Below are 20,407 nucleotides of genomic sequence, written 5' to 3' on the forward strand. Positions count from 1 at the left end.
GGGGGGGGACAATGTAGCTTAAGAAGAGATGGAATGATGTATTGTGAAGCCACCCTCCATGCCATATATCCCTATTATCCACAATTCTTTTACCTTGATCTCAGGGAAATTAGGTGCCCACCAGTAGTGGCTCCTTTACTCAAAGAGCTCTTGTAACAAACCACAGGAGGTGCCTCCTATGGTTTAAACCTAGGGAAACAGTGTTCATTCTGCTAGAGGGATATATATTCCAGGCATTCAACATAAAAACTCTTAATTTATTTCAAAACAGATATATTACACAGTGGTTTGGTTGTGGTTATTTATCATGTGAGCATTATGCTGCAGTTACTATGAGTCAGATAAACTTTTAATGGTTGGTCTTGAAAACTAAACTAACAGGTGTTCTATTTGTCTAGGAAAACGAATTCACATTTGGGAGCATACTACTTACAAATAAACTTTTGGATCAGGGTTCTTTAGTAAATAAGCTAAAGTAGAGGAAATAGGGCAATATATTTGTTTAACAACGTAAAAAGAAGGGGAATAAAGGAAGGCAAGGAGAAAGGCATTTTGAAAGGCAAGTCAGTAATGCCTTTTACAATATTTAAATAAAAATAACCCAGCCTGAATTCCAAAATCTATTTTTTTTAAATGTATCTTTCGAACCTTTGCAAATTACACTAAGCACAGTACCAGACTGTGCTCCTTAATAGCGATATTGAAAAACTACAAGCAGGAACTTAACGTTAGTTTTCTCCTTAAATTGATGTAGCTAATAGCCTCCTGTAAAAAAAAGGTCAGGATATCTACATTTCAGAGGGCCCCAAAACAACTCAGCATCAGGAATACTAACTGATATGCCAGGCTGGAGCAAACCCGCCCAGGTGTTGCTGCGAACACCTCAAACGTAGGCCTGAAAGCTAGATTGGCTGGGGGCGGCAAAATAAAGGCTGGGGGTTATTTCCCCTGTCTCCGCCCCACTTCCAGTCCTAGAAGGGACAAAATCTCACCAGTAGGTCGCTATTTGTCTCCAGACGGAGATGAGGCTTCCGTTGCTTGAAGAGGCGCTTTAGAAAACCGCGGGGAGCCTTCCGCTTTATCAGCTTCTTCTGCGAGACTGTGGTCGAGAGCGCCATCCTCTCCCTCCGGCTCGGGCACCAGCCGCCTAAGCTTCCTAGGTCCTCCCTGCGCCGCACTGCAGCTCACGCCCGCGGGGACACCAAGAACCCCGACTCCGACGCTTCTACAGGCCCTGAGACCGGGCCAGAACTTTTGAATCCGCCGCCAACTGAGCGCGCCTGGCGCCCGGTAGTGACGTCAGCTCGCTCAAGCCCCGCCCCCCTGCGGCGCCTGGCTGTTGATGGAACACACCTTCGGTGGGCGCACCGTGACGTCATAGACGAGCGAACATTGCCGCTGTAGTCTTTAGCACTCGGTCTTTGAAACAGTTTCTCCAGTGTTCGATAGAGACGTTGGGAAATTGTGGAAAATGTTGGTATGCCAAAGCAGCCACGCTTACTGTCCCAGCTTTCATTCTCTACTGAGCCTAATACCAATGAAAGAAAAAGTAGATGAATAGAAAGAAGTCTATGATGTTTCATCAGGATTCTTGAAGAACCAATGGCTTCCTAGCAAGGCATGATTTTCTGATATTAATAGCTAACGTTGTTCACTTTTACGTAATTTTATGTTATCTTATCTGAGGTCTTTTCATGATTCAAGCTTTTCTTTACAAATGCTGCTCCCTTTAAGGCCCCTACATTTAACCTTGCAGTAACTTCTGTTGTAGTTTAAATGCTACCTGATTGAATCCTTCTTTTCCAAGCAATTAACTCTTCCATCTTCTGTGCTGCCCCTGTAAGTGGTTCTCAGACGTTATCGTGCATCACCTGAAGCACCACCCCTTGGTTTCTTGGTTCAGTAGGTCTCAATGGGACTTGAGAATTTGCATTTCTAACAAGTACTCAAGACATGTTGGAACACTGTTAGTCTGACCACTCTGATATCACTGTGATGTTATTTGTAATTACCTCTAATACTAATGCTGTAGAAGTTGTATTGTGCTTTCAATATCCACAAAGATGCTTCTATCTGGCCTCCCACTTTCAAGATCTCCTCGCTGCCAATAATCTTATCTTTCATCCTATGAGCGATTTACATCTGTGGTCATACACTAGGCCTTGTCATTACTAATACCCTTCCATATTCTCAATTCAGTTGTCTTACTCTTCAACCTTATCTCTGGAACTCACTTCCTCCAGTATCCCCACTTCAACAATTCTTACATGCTACTGGATCACTGTCCTCTCTGTCTCTACCATGTCCCTAACCTTAATCTATTCTTTATTCTCCTTCCTGGGTCTATTGTACATCACCATAATATCCTCTTGCATTTATCCTTAACTCTCTAGTCAGGCCCCTTTTTTCCCTCATACTCAATTGACAAAAACCCAACCCTGCTTATGTTAAAATCTCAATCCATTCTGTATTTGCATCTGTACCTTGATGTTGTCTTAAGAAAAACATGCAAGTTCGTGTCTGGTCTCAAGGTAAATACATGACCATTTTATTGAGCCTCCAAGTACAGCCTGCAGGCTTTTGCTATTTCTGAAGTCCATTCATTCACCCATTCTCCAAGTCTCCCTACACTCCCTACCCCATCCTAACCCTCAGTTGATGACATTTTTTTAATAACAAAATAGAAGCACCCCATAGAGACTTTCCACATGCTCCCAACACCACATCTACCCATCAATCTCCATCTGCTCCCATGGATGAACCATCTATCTAAGGCCAGCTAATCCACTTGTGCCCTAGATCCCAGTTCATTCCCTTTCTTAAGGACATCCTCTGGCAATTCTCCCCTATTTTGCTTCATGAATTTTCCTTCTTTGCTGAATTTTCTTTTCATCTGCACAAACACATGCTATAATATCTCCAACCTTTTGAAAACTCTTTCTGGATCTTATATTTAGCAACTTCCTTCTCATTTTTTTCACAGAAAAGCTAGAAAGGATTGGCTAAATTTTATGTCTCCAATTCCTTTCCTCCCATTCTCTCTTGAAGCTACTGCAATCAGACTTTAGTACCTATCTCTCCAGCAAAATTATTTTGGTTAACATGATCAATAACACTTTTAAATCCAGTGGTCATTTCTCAGGCTTCAGTTTATTTGACTAACCAGGAATATTTGTTGGGTTTTATGATTCTTTCCTCCAAGAAACATTTTCTTTAATTGCATGCTATTCTCTTTTGGTTTTCCTCCTACCTGACAGCCTTTTAGTCTCCTTTTCTGGTTTCTTTATGTTCTTTATCTCTAAATCCTGGAGTATCCCAAGACTTAGTCCTCAGATTTCTTCTCTTCTCTATCTACACTCATTCCCTCTATGACCTCCATCCAGTACCATGGCTTTAAGTACCAAATGTACATCTCCAGTTGATTCTCTTCCCTAATCAGACATGTATATCCAATTCGTCATTGAACTGGAATTTTTTTAAGTCATCTTAAATTTAACACATTCAAAATTAGCTCTTGATACACCCCTGTACCCCCAAACTCATTCTCCCACCATCTTCCCAGTCACAGCTGATAACACTTTCATCTTTTCAATTACTCAAGCCAAAATCTGGGAGTCAACCTTGGCTCCTCACTTTCTTTCCCCCCATATTCAATTTTTTAGCAAATTCTGTCCCTTCTACTTGCAGTATCTTATCACTTTTGGCCAAGCCACCATCATCTCTCACTTGGATTATTGTGCAACACCCTCCTGTGTCTCAGCCTGTTTCTATTTATCCTCAACAGACGAGCCAAATTTAACTCAGATTATGTCACTCTTCTCCCCAATCCCCTTCCATTTCCCTCAAAATAAAAGCCCCTACAATGACTTATGAAGCATTATCTGTCCTCTAAATGCAAAGAAACCTATGAATATACAGTTAACTCTTTGACCTGATCTCCCACAATTCAGCAGCTCACTCTCTTCCAGCTATATTAGACTCCTTGATTGCTCTCAGACATACCTGAAATCCAACAGATATGCCAACCACTCTCCCATCAGGTGTTTACACTTACTATTCCCTCTGCCAAGAATATTTTTCCCCATTCATCTTCATCCATCATCTTTTTCAGGTCTCTGTCAGTTCACAAAGACCTTCTATTTAAAATAGGAACTCCACACATATGTACTTAGAAACACACGTGCACACACATACCCAGATCCAGTACTGTGCAGAAACTGACATATGTTCCCAGCTCTTGTGTTCAGTGACGTTATATCAGTAGCTAGAAATTGGTCATGGTAGAAGTATTTATGCCACGAGAACTGGCAAATTTTGTTTTTTTTCTGGAAAGCAAGTGATTAAACATTTGCGAACATAATACTGCACATATCCCTGGCAACCTGAACATCCTAACACTTTCAGTGGGTTATTTTTCTCTGTAGCACTTTTCACTATATAATATTAGCTCCTGCATATAGAAAAACGTTATTGTAGCTCTATCTATATAATAGAAATAATTGGAGACAATGTTCATAAAGGGGGGAATGGAAACACATATTGTCATATGTATGCTTCCTATTGCTATTATCACAAACTTAATAGCTTAAAACAAAGCAAATGTATCATCTTACAGTTCTGCAGATCAGAAATCCTAAAATCAAGGTGTCAGCCTTCCTCCTAGAGGCTCTAAGGGAGAATCTGTTTCCTTGCCTTTTCCCCCTTCTAGGGGCCACTTCCATTCTTTGACTCAAGGCCCCTTCCTTCATCTTCAAAGCACATCACTCTACCCTCTGTTTCTATCAGCACATCTTTTTCTGACTCTGATCCTCCTGGCTTCTTCTAAGAACCCTTGTTATTACATTGGGCCTACCCAGATAATCCAGGATAATCTTCCCATTTTAAGATTCTTATTCAAATCTTCATATTCTCTTATTCTCTAATTAACATTTTCAGATGCTAGAGATTAGGGCACTGACATCTTGGGGGAGAAGGGCATTATTCTGCCTACCACAGGCACTCTTCCTGGACTTAATTCTAGAGTAGGGCTGTTCAGTAGAAATTTCTTCAGTGATGGATGTGTTTATCTTCTCTGTCCAATATAGTAACACGTGGCTGTTGAGCATTTGAAATATGGCTAGTGTGACTAACAATATTGGCTAGTGTGACTAACAATCAGGGTAAGTCATTGCCTCTAGAAATGGAGGGAAAGATAAGTGATGGGGCTTTAGCTATTCCTATTTCTTAAAACAAAAAAACAAGGCACTTGCAAAGATTGAAACAAGTAGGACAAAATATGAAAAGCCATTTAATCTCAGTGGTGAGGACATATTCTTGTATGTTTAAAATTTGATAAATTTTTAAATTCATACATGTGTATAAAGCTGTATGTACATAGATTTTTATGGCAGCATTGGCTGTAATTGCAAAAAAAGTAGAATCAATCTGAACATCCATAAATAGAGAAATTATTAAGCAAACTATAGTATTGAATACATCATACCCAGGAGAGCTATCAAAGTATAAACCTATATGAACGTGTGTTTGATTGATTGCATTGATCGCCCCAATTCTTTACTCTTCCCATCAAAGGCAGGGTATTCTGCCCCACTCTTTGACTCTGAGCTAGACACAATACTCACACTGGCCACTGAAATGTTATCAAACAGAACACAACCAGAGATGAGAAAAGTTCTTATGCGTTGGGACTCGCTCTCTTGCTGCTCTTTGCTCTTTCCCCAGAACTATGAGAACATCCCTGGGCTAGCTTGCTAATGTGAGGAACACCTGGAGGAGGGCTGAGTCATCCCTATGCTGACCATCCTATACCAACCAGGCCCCTCACAGCCTCCAGCTGACTAGAGATAGATGTCTGAGAGAATCCCACTGTGATTAGCCAAACTAAACACAGATCAGTAAAAATGCCTAGCTGACCATAGACTTGTGAGACAAAATAAGTTGTTTACAACTTACTGTTTATTTACAAAAATAAACAGTAAATTACCAAGGAAAATTCTGGTTGGAAAAGGACTGTCATGGAATATTTACAATGTCATTTTCTAATCAGAATTTTTCCTGATAATGTATCTTTTTGATAAAAGAACTGAAACAATTCTCACCATTACTTCCCCTTAAATGTCTACTTCCTTAATTGGCTCTAAAGAGAATTGTTTTGACCTGAAACAAACAGACCGCCAGATATTTCTCCAGCAAAGATGGATTTCTTTGGAATGAGCAGAGTTGCAACCTGGGGTCTGCAATCACGATGAACTACATGCAAATCCCCTCAGGGCAAGGGGAGGACAGCACTTTTATAGAGGAGGAAAAAGGAAGTCGGGAGGGCTGTAGAAAACAGAGTCCATGGCTTTTCATTGGCTGAGTCCTTGCCAGGAAAGAAGAGGATTCTTTCTTTTTCCTGTTGGGCTCTGTTTTCGTCAAAGGGCATGAGAGCTTCCCGTTCTGGTCTCCCATCTCTATTTAATTGAGGTTTCTCTTTATCATTGTTTTTTACAGAATTGATTTTGCATTCAGTACTCCAGTTACAATTAGTATCTAGAAATTTACATTTGCTAAAAGTTTAGAGTTAGAAAACCTCAGCTTACATCAGAAACATATTTCTGTAAGGACCAGTTGCTTCCAGAATATAACATTTTAACAAGCAGTTAAAGAGAATTATTAACAGAGTTTTAAAAAGCCTAAAGCAGTTTCTTCACATTAAAAATGTAAATAAAATTTACAATTGTAGAATCATAAAATTGGAAGAATCCACAAGAGATTGCTTGGTTTTGACACATGATAAATAAGTTCAAATTTTAAATCAACATTCATTTTAGGATATGAGTTAATATGTGCATCACTTTTACCTCTGCTCTCTATTTTATTAAAATACTATGCTATCCAGAGTAGAGTCATGATTTGCTTGCCAAACTTTTGCAAAGCAGGTACTCTCTTAGCAAACAAATAGCAGACATGTTTTTCTGTTTAGGTAAATGTTAATAATCACAGCTGGTTTGGTAATTCAGTTATTTGGCAAAGACATTATAAACTACTTGAAAAGAAACCATCTGGCTTGCAGTTGTAAAACTGAAACCAATTAAAACATTTAAATGGCATTTTGTTTTTCATTTTAATCTGTAAAAATATATTTTGCAAGTTCTAATAAGTGGTTGATTTTTCTCTATTACTTTTATAACATGAATCTGACTCTCAAATAACTTTTAAGTTCAACAAAGCTGTTTCTATAATTATTTTATTGGGACACCTGGTAAGCTAAATGATAAAGAGTATAAAATATAAATGCACTGATACACATAGACACAAATAATGTAATACACAGAATTTATCTGTATCAGACATGATAAAATAGAACAAAAGATACCACTTCACAAGAATTGATTGGTTAAGTATAGCCCAAGAACCTGAAAATTCAGTTAAGGGACCATCTCTGTGAAAGAAAGAAAGGAAAGGAAGAAAGAAAGAAAAGAGAGAGAGAGAGAGAGAAAGAAAGAAAGAAAGAAAGATAGAAAGAAAAGAAAGAAAGAAAGAAAGAAAGAAAGAAAGAAAAAGAAAGAAAGAAAGAAAAGAAAGAAAGAAAAGAGAGAGGAAGGAAGAGAGCAAGGAAGCAAGGAAGGGAGGGAGGAAGGAAGGAAAGAAGAAAAGAAAGAAAGAGGGAAAAAACAGAACTCAAAGATTGTAATCAGAAATATACATTTTTCCCCACCCACTCTCCCTTAAAATTTATTCAGTGATATGAGCTCTTCACTTTGCCTATGGAATAAAGCACAAGTAATCCATGACTGTTCTTCTCACTTTCAGATAATAAAAAGAACTATGACCACTCCGGGTCTGGTTCTGTAATCAAAGCCTGGATTTGGTACTCAGAACAACCAGTCTCTTGCAATAGTCAAAGTATCCGACCACATTTAAAATTAGAGCTACTTCCAGTCCCCCAGATGGAGCTTGTAGGCCTGTTACAAGCAAGAAGCCAGTAAAGCAGGGAGGGATACTAATTTTGTATCTATTTATCTCTGATTCTTCCCGTTAGGTCTCTCCTACACCTCCATCTTGCTAACCATGATTTTTGAACCTTCCCTCCAGAGACAATGTGAGAGGAAGGACAGGGGATGAGCTGGGGGCAGGAAAATTCTTACTTGACTGCCACTGTCTTAACTTGCCTTCCCTTTCTCAAGGGCTGGCAGATGTTCAAAGTCAACATTTTCTCCTCCAGGGAACTTTGATACTTGTTTGAAATGCCCTAGCCTACCCTCTCACCATTCCAGGTGGTCTCTGATCTGCAGTTCCCCTGACGAGGGCAAATGCGCTCCATTTCACTGGTTGCTTACTTCTCTGCCATAATGAGTCTGGTGATTCACCTCTAACTTCTCCTCTTGAGGCTTGTTTGGCCTCTCATGGATGTTGCTTGTACAGTATCTAATAAAGCATCTGCACCAGCTCTCTCTCTCTCTCTCAACCTCATACGATGTGCAGAAAACACTCAGGCATCCTTAACCCCACATACCTAACATAGTGTGACTTTTATTGCAGCCAACCACTCCCTTACCCTCTTTCTTTCCCTGTGACTCCCTAACTGCAGGGCCATAGCTCAGCCTTTTTGAGTAATCCTGTTAGAAATCCTCTCTCAAGATGAAGAGGGAATCATAATTTTGTTCAAAAAAATTCTTTTCACTAATCTCCTCTCCCTCTCTGCTTTCTTTACTGTTTATATTTCCAATGAGAGTAAGGGGTTTTCAGAGTCAAGACATCCTTTTACAGACACTTCCTTTGAAAAATTTCATCATGGCCTGGCATCTCACTTTAAAATCTCATAACCCATTACATTCTAATGTTTCAATTAAATGTTCTCTTTGACATCTGGCCTCAATAGTGGTGGTTTCTTTTCTTCTTTTTTTTTTTTCATAATAAACCCTAGCCAGAGCAAATATTTAAATGTTGTACAGACACAATATTTCCACCTTTAAATTAATAGTACCATTACAAATATTTGACACCTGATACAAATCACCATTTTTCTATAATCTCTATAAGATGTTACAGAATGAGGAATAAAAGGTTAATAAAATAAAAGTGATTGGTTTCTTTTTGTAGTGGCTATTGCCACTGGTGGCCTGGTATCCCTGTCATCATCCTTTGAAAAACAGTCCCATATCTTGACCACAGAGGTTATCATGTGACCCAGGCTGGATCACTTATAATTTGCTTTAGTTGTGGCCACAGGGATTGGTCCAGGGATGGGTATATGCGGTGAGGTGAGCCAGTCAGAGCTCTTCCCAAGGATTTTTTTGCTAGAGATGATAAGAATCATTCTTTCCTCCCTGATTGTGAAGCTCAAAGTCTGAGACCCCAGAACTTCCCACAGCCATGTCCATAAAACCCAGAAAGAAGCCCAGATTAGAGGCAGAGTTTCTTTTTTTTTCTTCTTCTTCTTTTTTTTTCGGTACGCGGGCCTCTCACTGTTGTGGCCTCTCCCGTTGTGGAGCACAGGCTCTGGACGCACAGGATCAGCGGCCATGACTCACGGGCCCAGCCACTCCGCAGCATGTGGGATCTTCCCGGACCGGGGCACGAACCCGTGTTCCCTGCATCGACAGGCGGACTCTCAACCACTGCGCTACCAGGGAAGCCTGAGGCTGAGTTTCTGACATCCCTCAGGCTATCCTAGCTCCTGATATCTTCCTTTATGTGGTCTATCCCAGCATCTTTCCTATAAATTTCCTTTTTCACTTAAGCTAGTTTGAGAGCTGTTTCTATCACTTTTAATCAAACACAATAGATTCTTTTTTTTTCACAATAGATTCTTGATTATTAATTTCACAAAATGTATACTGTATCTGGGGTCTTAAAGTGTTTAAACCCAAATAAATAGGATTAAGCTCAATTTTAAAGGCATAGACTACCATCAATACTAAAAGTAGCTACAATTATTCTAAAGGCATGGACAAAGAATAAAACTAGACATCTCACTATTATATGTTCAAAGGGGGCTTCCCTGGTGGCGCAGTGGTTGAGAGTCCGCCTGCCGATGCAGGGGACACAGGTCCGTGCCCCGGTCTGGGAAGCTCCCACATGCCGCAGAGCAGCTGGGCCCGTGAGCCATGGCCGCTGAGCCTGCGCGTCCGGAGCCTGTGCTCCGCAAAGGGAGAGGCCACAACAGTGAGAGGCCCGCGAACCGCAAAAAAAAAAAAAAAAAGGTTCAAAGAAATGAAAATGACAGTAGCAATGAAAAACAATAGGCATATTTTTTCAATTTCTTGATCTTTGTTATATCTAAGTGACTGATGCTCCTGTTTCTTTTAGGTCTTTGGGGGGGGTTAAAGGTCCATGTAGCAAACTGAGAAAAACTAATTAACAGTTAAGAGAGCTTTGTTTTCAATTATAAAATATATATAGTAGAAAGAAAAATATGTAAATGTCTTCTCAACAAAAACAAAAACATAGGGCTTCCCTGGTGGCGCAGTGGTTGAGAGTCCGCCTGCTGATGCAGGGGACACGTGTTCGTGCCCCGGTCCGGGAAAATCCCACATGCCGCGGAGCGGCTAGGCCCGTGAGCCATGGCCGCTGAGGCTGCGCGTCCGGAGCCTGTGCTCCGCAACGGGAGCACACAGTGAGATACCCGCGTACCGCAAAACAAAACAAAACAAAACAAAAAACAAAAAAATCTTAAGACACACTGGGTTCATGGAATCATCTTATGAATAATTTCTCCATTACTACTTGCTTCTGGATTCCGATACTTTTCACAGAAAGAGTAAAAGCTGAAGTCCATTTAATTCTCTCAGAATTTAGAAACATTATCATATAAGCAATATAGTTTCATATTTAAACAGCAAGCTGAACTGAATTATATTTCTCATTTTGCTATTAAATGAATTTTAGATTGTGAGCCTCGAAACAGGTTCATGTAGAGTGAAGATCAAGAATTCATAGGATTGGGCTTCCCTGGTGGCGCAGTGGTTGAGAGTCCGCCTGCCGATGCAGGGAACACGGGTTCGTGCCGCGGTCCAGGAGGATCCCGCAGGGCGGCTGGGCCTGTGAGCCATGGCCTACGCGTCTGGAGCCTGTGTTCCACGGAGGGAGAGGCCACAGCAGTGAGAGGCCCGCGTACCACAAAAACAAAAAAGAGTTCATAGGAGGAACCTCCTAGAGAAATGGAAATAAAAACAAAAATAAACAAATGGGACCTGATGAAACTTAAAACCTTTTGCACAGCAAAGGAAACTATAAGCAAGACAAAAAGACAACCCTCAGAATGGGAGAAAATATTTGCAAACGAATCAACAGACAAAGGATTACTCTCCAAAATATATAAACAGCTCACGCAGCTCAATATTAAAAAAACAAGCAACCCAATCAAAAAATGGGCAGAAGACCTAAATAGACATTTCTCCAAAAAAGACATGCAGATGGCCAAGAGGCATATAAAAAGATGCTCAACATCACTAATTATTAGAGAAATGCAAATCAAAACCACAATGAGGTATCACTTTACACTAGTTAGAATGGGCATCATCAGAAAATCTACAAACAACAAATGCCAGAGAGGGTGTGGAGAAAAGGGAATCCTCTTGCACTGTTGGTGGGAATGTAAATCGATACAGCCACTATGGAGAACAGTATGGAGGTTTCGTACAAAACTAAAAATAGAATTACCATATGACCCAGCAATCCCACTCCTGGGCATACACCCAGAGAAAACCATAATTCAAAAAGACACATGCACCCCAATGTTCACTGCAGCACTATTTACAATAGCCAGGACATGGAAGCAACCTAAATGCCCATCAACAGATGAACGGATAAAGATGTGGTACATATATACAATGAAATATTACTCAGCCATAAAAAGGAACGAAATTGGGTCATTTGTAGAGATGTGGATGGACCTATAGACTGTCAGACAGAGTGAAGTAAGTCAGAAAGAGAAGAACAAATATTATATATTAACGTATATATGTAGAACCCAGAAAAATGGTACAGATGAACCGGTTTGCAAGGCAGAATAGAGACACAGATGTAGAGAACAAACGTATGGACACCAAGCGGGAGATAGCGGGGAGAGGGGTGGTGGTGGGATGGATTGGAAGATTGAGATTGACATATATACAGTAATATGTATAAAATAGATAACTAATAAGCTGCTGTATTAAAAAAATAAAAGAAAATTTTAAAAAAAAGAGTTCATAGGATGAGTAACTTATCTGTGATTTAGGGTGCCAAATTAATTTTCTCCTAACTACTTTTCATCAGTTCATTTACTCACTCACTTACTCATCACATATTAATTGGATTTTTTAATTTAATGAGAGTACAATAAGAAATTTTCCGTGTCGTTCCGTGATCACATACAGGAGATGACCAGGCAAACGCAGGATATACATTAAAATATGGCCATGGCTCCAGTGCAAGTGTGTGTGTGTGTGTGTGTGTGTGTGTGTGTGTGTGTGTGTGTGTGTGTGTGTCCAGGGAAAATGCAATAGGATTGCAGAGGAGGGAGACCTAAATTTAACTCGGTTGAGGTGGGATTAGAAAACTGAAGAAAGCTACACTGATGAAGTAACATTTGATTTGAGAAATGAATTCAATTTTCAGTTTAGGCATGAAAAGCTTATGGCTGGTGCAGAAGTGGTTTTAGTGACCAAACTACTTTTTAGGAGTCGCTATATTTATATTTACATAGTTAGCGGGAAGCATGCTGGATTCCGGTTGGAGGGGGATAGTTCAATGTAAGTAGTAAGTATCCAGTATAGGCTGAGTGGAAGGTGGTTGCCAGCTGAGCCACTTGAAGTCTACCAGGACTTCATAAAACATGTGGGGCTTCTTAATGGGGACCTTACATTTCTTAATGCACTGTTTAATTTTTTAAATTATATTTTATGTTAATTATAAATGGATATTCTTGAAGTGCTAATTTGTCCAAATATACTGCTAAAATTAAAAAGTATTTTTATTAGACATTTATTTTAAAGTCGTTTATTTTTGGAAAGAAGACAATAGTTTGCCAGAATCTTATCATTATAAAGTAGATTTTGTTGTTAAATAGAAAAAAATTCCTTAAATCAAATATAATAATTTATCTTTTAAATTTACATTTTCTCTTTGCAAAGTAGAACATTCAGAACAGAAGAAACTTCAAGCTCTATTGTCAAACAAACATGTATCTATTACCTTTCATATGTTTCTCATAATCCTTTTAACTATCCGAGACAATTGTCAAAGCTATTTATATTTAAACAGGGTTTTGCTTCCTCCTAGTTTGAGTTCTCCATCTATTTGATCCTAAAGTGAAATGGTGAATTTGTGACATCAAAACCCGATCTAGGGCAACCATTTATTATTGTGGTCAATCACGATTTTATGATCTCACTGTAAGAAATAAGAAAAAAATGCACAAAAGAGAGTATTTGTACAAATTGTTCTAACAGTAGCAAAACATTATTCTCATAGCAAAAGAAAATAATAGCTAACATGGCTGCTTCTTTATTATAGTCCTGAGTTTCTATATTCATAGAAGTATAAATCATCCTCTTTTTAAAAATTAGCATCATCAAAATTTTAAAGACCATATTCTTAAATACGTGCAAATATATGCAACTTGTATGAAAATCACCATGTAATGTTCCCATTTGATCAGATTAAATATTGAAGTTTGTGGGGGGACAGCAAGAGGCCAGAAAGGAGGTGAGTTGGTCATATCTCCCAGAACTTTGAACCACATTTTTGGCATCTAAAACAAAGACAAATGTATTATCCATTGCTGCAGTACTTTGCTAGGAATGTACTTTATGCACAAGGGTCATATATTTGTATTTTTCTCTATTGTAATGGATTAAGTTTGAATCCCATAGCACTATGATATTTGTATTTACAAATAGAAACCATATTTATTCTGAATACATTTGTAACTAAGTACACAATTTACAGCTTTATCACTTGTTTTATGAGTCCATTTGGCTTGGCACAGAAAAAAAAATAATTAAGTCTGTGGATTGCAGGGCCTGGTGTTTATTTATGCAGAAACTGCCTATTTATTAACATTAAGCATCTCCCATTTGGTCTCAAAGAGATGTATAGCTACATGGAAACAGAACAGCTTTCAGTAGATGATTGCACAACTACAGATGCTTTTTTCCGACACTGTCACAGCTGAGGAGGTCCAACCAAATGAAAAACAGTTCTGATGAAGTGAGAAACAGAAAAGCAGTACCATGCAAACGTTATTACATAATAAAATGCAGGCCAGCACACATTTTTTTAACTCTCTTTATTAAATTTATGTGAATCAAGAGGAAAGGGTGAAAAGTATATTTACTGATGATAAAAATTATTCTCTGGATAATTTCAGTCATCTCATTTAAAACTTATTCTTTATAAGTTTTTACTTTTCCCCGCTTCCTTTTAGCTCTCTATCATCTACTCCAAAGTTAAACTTTTTGGATTTAAAAAAGAAATAGAATTTGCAGGTGGTATGTTCCTGAACAGACAGTCTAATATCATGATGTTACAAAACACTTAAAATTAGTAGGCTGTCCTCACTAATACTAGCCTTAATAAATTTTCAGATGATTCATCTTAACCTGTTTCAAAAGCCATGTTAGTGTGTGTGTCTATCCTGCTCTACTGCGAACGATGCCAGCCAGAAAATGAATTAAATCATGGGATGTGTTATGATGCTACCCCTGAAAGATTTCTAGCCTAAGCTGTACACACAGCATTATACCACAGGGAACCAGGCACCCCAATGGATTCTAAAAGTACATGCAGATGTGTTTTTCTGATTATACATAGCTAGAAATATTGCTTATCCTTCTGGAATGTGCTAATATAGAGACAGATACAAATATTACAATCAGTAATTGTAAAACATATATAAATGGATTAACTGTATTCATTTCCTGCTACCAAAAGCATTTTTTCTCCACTACTTTGTATATATGCATAATTGTATACATGTTTCTGTGTGTATATATATAAAGTTTTGCCATGTATTCTACTGTTTTAGTTAAAGTAATTATCTCTAAGCATATTTCCTCATATTCAATTAGTGCACCTATACTGGGATCAAAAATAATTTTTGTTCCTTTCATTTTCATTAAGTGCTTATTATTTGCCAGGAAAGTGTGTTGAATGTTTAACATATATTATCTCACTTAATCATTACAATAACCTTATGACGGTGGTATTTTTATGTCTGTTTCACCAATTAGGAAACTGTGCACCTGAGAAACTGGAGAATATGTGAGACAACTGATTAGTTAATAAGTAGGGAAGCCAAAATTCAAATTCAGGCTCTAGTTCCAAAGCCACTGCTCTTAACCAGTATTTCTTTCAAGTCAGCTAACCAATCAACTAACTCAATATATTAGCACAAAAGGGATATAAAAAGGATTCCAATTAAGTATGTTTCATTAAAAGATTGTAATAAATGAATAGAATACATTCATTTTAACTAAATGCAGTAGGAGGGAATGTATTGCTCTACCGAGTCTCCAGCCCTAAATGTCTTCCTGCTCCCTCACACCAACATCCAAAAATATTTGAGAGAAATTTAAATCTATCATAGGGTCTGAGCTACTTTGATGCTTTACATTCCTATAGCATTTCTTTAAATATTATTAATTATTTAAATTTCTATGGCATTGTTATTTGCTCAAGTTAAAGTCACCCAAGAATGCTTTGCATACTGTTCCTTCAAGAGATTGCATCACACATCTAATTTCTGTCAGTGAGTTCTATTCTTCTCTCATATATTTCCCCTTCTGCCTTTTGTACTCTCTTCAGAGGTGCATCCAAAGACAGAAAAGATAGGAATGGAATGAAAAGGGCCGATTACCATAAACTTCGAGAAAGCAGAATAAAATATTATCAAAGTTTGTTATTTGTTTGGATTTACTGGTCATCTGTAGTGTTGTTTCCAGCATAACCATTTCTAGTTCTTTTCCAGAGGGAGTAAAAGAAAATGAAGCCAGCATTTATTTTAATATAAGTAAATCCAGAGTCAGCCCTCCACATAGGCAAGTAATATTTGAAGCTCCAATCTACTGGATTTGTTAAAGTTCCCATCATCATTCCTTTTTATTAGACAACAAAAGTAGGTGTGATCTTCACCCAGCGTACATAAACAGGTCAATAAAACATACTTTGATTCTACAGCCAAAGAGATTGTTTTTGACGGAATAAGATAGAGTCAATTCCTTTTTCAAAATGTGGGAAATCAACTAAATAGTACTGAACTTGTAAGCCTTCTTCTTCCTTCCTCTACTCCAAGTGAATCTACATAACCCTTTTCTCAAGGACAGAGAGAAATCATGCAAAGAGAGAGAGCAGTGCAAAGAAAGAAGGTTAAATTTCATAGCAGATATTTTCCAACTTGAGTGTTGGAGAAGAATAAAAATCTTCTTATGTTGTAATTTTGCACATATATTTTCTGTAGCAATCTGGGAACAATAGTAGCTTTAGTCATAAAAATGCAATTAAATGTGACTGATATTGAACTCCAAGCAATAGCAGATCAAGGGATTATGAATTCTTTACAGTAACTATAAAATCATGATAAAATAATGTAATCATTCTGACATTGTCTAGCCTGAAACACATTGCTGAAACTAAAAGAGAAAGAGTACATGACTTGGAGGCAGGATGATAAATGAAGGGTGGAATCTAGACAAGAGTAGGACAGAGCTTTCTCATAACACATCCAAACAAAAGTCTCATCATTTCATGGTAATGAAAAATTAAAAGTTAATACAAATTTGTACTACCAAAATTACAAGTGTTTGTACCCTTTGAACTGGGCTACTAATTATAGGAATTGACATATATACATGGTTATCCACTGCGGTATTCCTGAAACAACAAAAGATTGGAAACAAACCACATTTCCATCAAAGGGCACTCATTTTCTGTATGCATACAGTAGAATACTAGTAGCTATAAGAAATAGTAAGGAATCTCTCTATGCACTGTCTTAGTCAACTTGGGCTGCTATAACAAAATGCCACAGACTGGATGGCTTAAACAATAGACATTTATTTCTCACAGTTTTGGAAGCTGGGAAGTCCAAGATCAAGGTGCCAGTAGATTCGGTTCTTGGTGACAGCCCTTTTCCTGGCCTGTAGACAGCCATCTTTTAGCTGTATCCTCACAAGGTGGAGAGAGAGAGTGACCTTTGGTCTTTCCGCTTCTTACTAGGACACTATCCATTATGGAAGCTCCACCCTCGTAACCTCATCTAAACCTAATTACCCCCAAAGGCTCCACCTCCAAATATCATCACATTGGGGGTTAGAGCTTCAACATATTAAACAGGGGGCACAACATTCAGTCCCTAGCAGGACTAGATAAGGAAAGCTTTCCAAGATCTATTAAGTGAAAAAAAGCAATGTGCAAAACCACTTTATAGACTGCTATGTGTTTAAAAGGTTGAGCAAAATTAGAATACATATTTTAGAAACTCAGAAAGCTTATACTGGAAACTAATAAAAGTATCTATCTATGGAGAAAGAGTGGGAACTGGGAAGATAAAGAATTGGAGTACTTAGTACTTTTTAATATCTAAATAATATAACTATTAAGTAACTATTTTATTTAAAAACAAAAGGGAAAGCCAGTATTGAAATTGGGCATTGCCTATAAATTGCAGTTGAATTTGTGACAAAATTCAACACCCATTAATGATACAACTCTCAATAAGCTAGACCTAAAAGGAAAATTCCTTCACCAGATAAAGACAGTCTAAAAAAACCTTATAGTTAATATAAACTTAATGGTGAAAAACTCAATTCTCCCCCACCCCAAGATCAGGAACAAACCAAGGGTGCCCAATCTTACTCCTTCTAATAAATACTGTACTAGAAGTCTTAGGGAAATAAGGCAAGAAAAAGAAATTTAAAGAATACAAATATAAAAGGAAGACGCAGAATTGTCTTTTTCACAAATGAAATAACTGAGTATGTAGAAATTTATAAGGAATCAACAAAGAAAACTATGAGAATAAGTGAATTTAGTAAGGCTATAGGATATAAGTCCTATGAAACAATATCAGAATATAAAAAATCAATTGTATGAGTATATGCTATCAAAAAAATGGAAATTCAAAATTATAAAATATCATTTATAATAGTAGCATAACCATAAAATAGCTAGGATAAGGTTAGCAAAATATATAAAAGACCTGTACCTGAAAATTATAAAACACTGCTGAGAGAAATTAAAGAAACATGAAGTAAATGGATTGGCATGCCATATTTATTGACAGGAAGACTTACTACTGTTAAAATGTCAAATCTGCCCAAATTGGTCTACAGATTCAATGCAATCTCAACCAAAATACCAGCCAGCTTTTTGTAAAAATCAACAAACTAATTCTAAAATTCTTCTGACAACATAAAGGAACTAAACTAGTGGAGCCAAAACAATTTTTTAAAGGATCAAGAAAGTTAACAGATTTATTCTACCTGACTTCTACACTTACTATAAAACTCCAGTAATACAGACAGTGTGGTATTGATGTAAGATTAGACATATAGACCAATGAAACAGAATAAAGAATCTAGAAATAAATCCACATTTTATGGTCAATTGATTTTTTTGCAAAGACTCCAAGGCAATTCAATGCAGAAAGTGTAATCTTTTCAAAATACAGTACTGGAACAATGGAATAGCCATATTTAAAAAAACAGTAAATAAGGGAGTCTTGACTCTTACCTCACACCATATATAAAATTAACTGGCAATGCTTCATAGGCCTATTATAAGAGCTAAAACTATGTAACTCTTAGGAGAAAAGAGGAGAAACATTTGCTCTATTGGGCTAGGCAAAGACTTCTTAGATTGTACACAAAAAGGAGAACCATAAGATAAAAGATTGATAAATCAGACTTTATTGAAATTTTAAACTTCTGCTCTTTGAAAAACGTTGCTAAAAATAAATAAAAAGGCAAGCCACAATAGGAAAAATTTAAAGGACTTAAATCCAGAATACATAAAGACCCCTTACAACTCAGTAATAAGAAAACAAATAACTGAAGTGAAAGTGGACACAATATTTGCACAAATATTTCACAAAAGAAAATAATCACCAATATGTACACAAAACAATGCTCAACATCTTTATTCATCAGCGATAGCCTGGAGGTAGGGCTGGGATATTGATTACGAAGGGGCAAGAGAGAATTTGGGGGAGAACTGATGTGTTTTATGACTTCAATTAGAATGGTGGTTACATAGATGTGTAAGCATTTGTCAAAACCAACCAACTGTATACTTCAAATAGGTATATTTGATTTTTTGCGAACTGTATTGCAAAATTCGGTTTTTAAAAAAACATTACAAAATAAGGAATCTATAATGTGAAGAGGGCGAGGAAGGGTAACCGAGGAGATAAGAGAAAACCCAGGAGAATGTGTGTACTGGACACCTCTTGAACATCACCTAAAAAAGTCTTGGCCACACCTCTTACTACAGCCACTGCAGCAGTGACCAGCTCTGCACAGTCTTTGACCAGCTTTTCACGTTGCAACCTGAAAGCTCCTCACTTCAGCCTGTGCTCTGGTCCTATAATTTCTTGCTTACTCTGACACACTAAACCAGACTGGCACTAACAATTTCTCTACCCAAAAGTGTAAGGAAGTTAATGTTCATGGAGATATCTTGACCATTAAGGTATGACAGACAATGAACAAATGTAGTCAGTTTCAAAATGTATTACCTTATCTCCCGTAGAGATGGCCAACCCGATAATATATCTTTGTGTTAGCTTTTCCTCATTTTTTGTTTTATTCCTCTGGTTCCTCACTCCTTCCCTGGGATCATTTCACAATAAACTGCCTTCATACCAGCTCTGCCTCCAGGGAAACACAGGCATTATAGGAAGTCAAGTAATAATAAAATAACGATAATAGCTAAAAGGTATTATGTGCTTACTATGTGCTAGATACTACTTTAAGATTTCTACGTATATTAATTTATTTAAATCTAACAACAACCCCATTTTCTATAGGAGAGAACAGAAGCAGGAAAAAGGTAAGGAGTGGACAGGAAAGTGGTCAACACTGACAAATGCTACTAAAAATTATGAAATTCAACGGATGTTACAAATAGGCTATTATTGATGAACTTTATGAAAACAACTTCAGTGGAGTAATGAGAACAGAAATCAGATTTGAGGAGACATTTCTTTAACCTTAACTGAAGATCAATCCTCAGTTGTGCAGCAATATGAACATCATAACCTTTGGAGAAATAGTAAGAAATACTGTGGTGGATAAGCTTAACAAAGCCTTCATATCCACTCAGATTCTAAGCTTTTCTAAATGTTTTCCACACAGTGAATTTGATATCGAGAACTTGAGTTCTCGATATCAAATTGCCATACAGGAATTTTTTTCTGGGACTTCCAAATGTATAGGTACTG

At 37.6% G+C, this 20,407-nt stretch overlaps 1 protein-coding gene across 2 annotated transcripts in view; it reads right to left on the reverse strand.

Annotated features, from left to right (window-relative positions):
• CENPW (centromere protein W) overlaps positions 1 to 1,118 on the reverse strand; it is a 13,474-nt gene extending 12,356 nt beyond the window's left edge. For both annotated transcript variants that reach the window (XM_007447967.1, XM_007447968.1), the window contains exon 1: positions 993 to 1,118. In XM_007447967.1, the coding sequence (XP_007448029.1) occupies positions 993 to 1,118 (126 nt within the window). The remainder of the gene's footprint in view (positions 1 to 992) is intronic.
• Between the last annotated feature and the right edge of the window lie 19,289 nt (positions 1,119 to 20,407).

The sequence above is a fragment of the Lipotes vexillifer genome, unplaced genomic scaffold (genome assembly GCF_000442215.2).
Source record: "Lipotes vexillifer unplaced genomic scaffold, Lipotes_vexillifer_v1.1 scaffold756, whole genome shotgun sequence".
Classification (NCBI taxonomy): domain Eukaryota; kingdom Metazoa; phylum Chordata; class Mammalia; order Artiodactyla; family Lipotidae; genus Lipotes; species Lipotes vexillifer.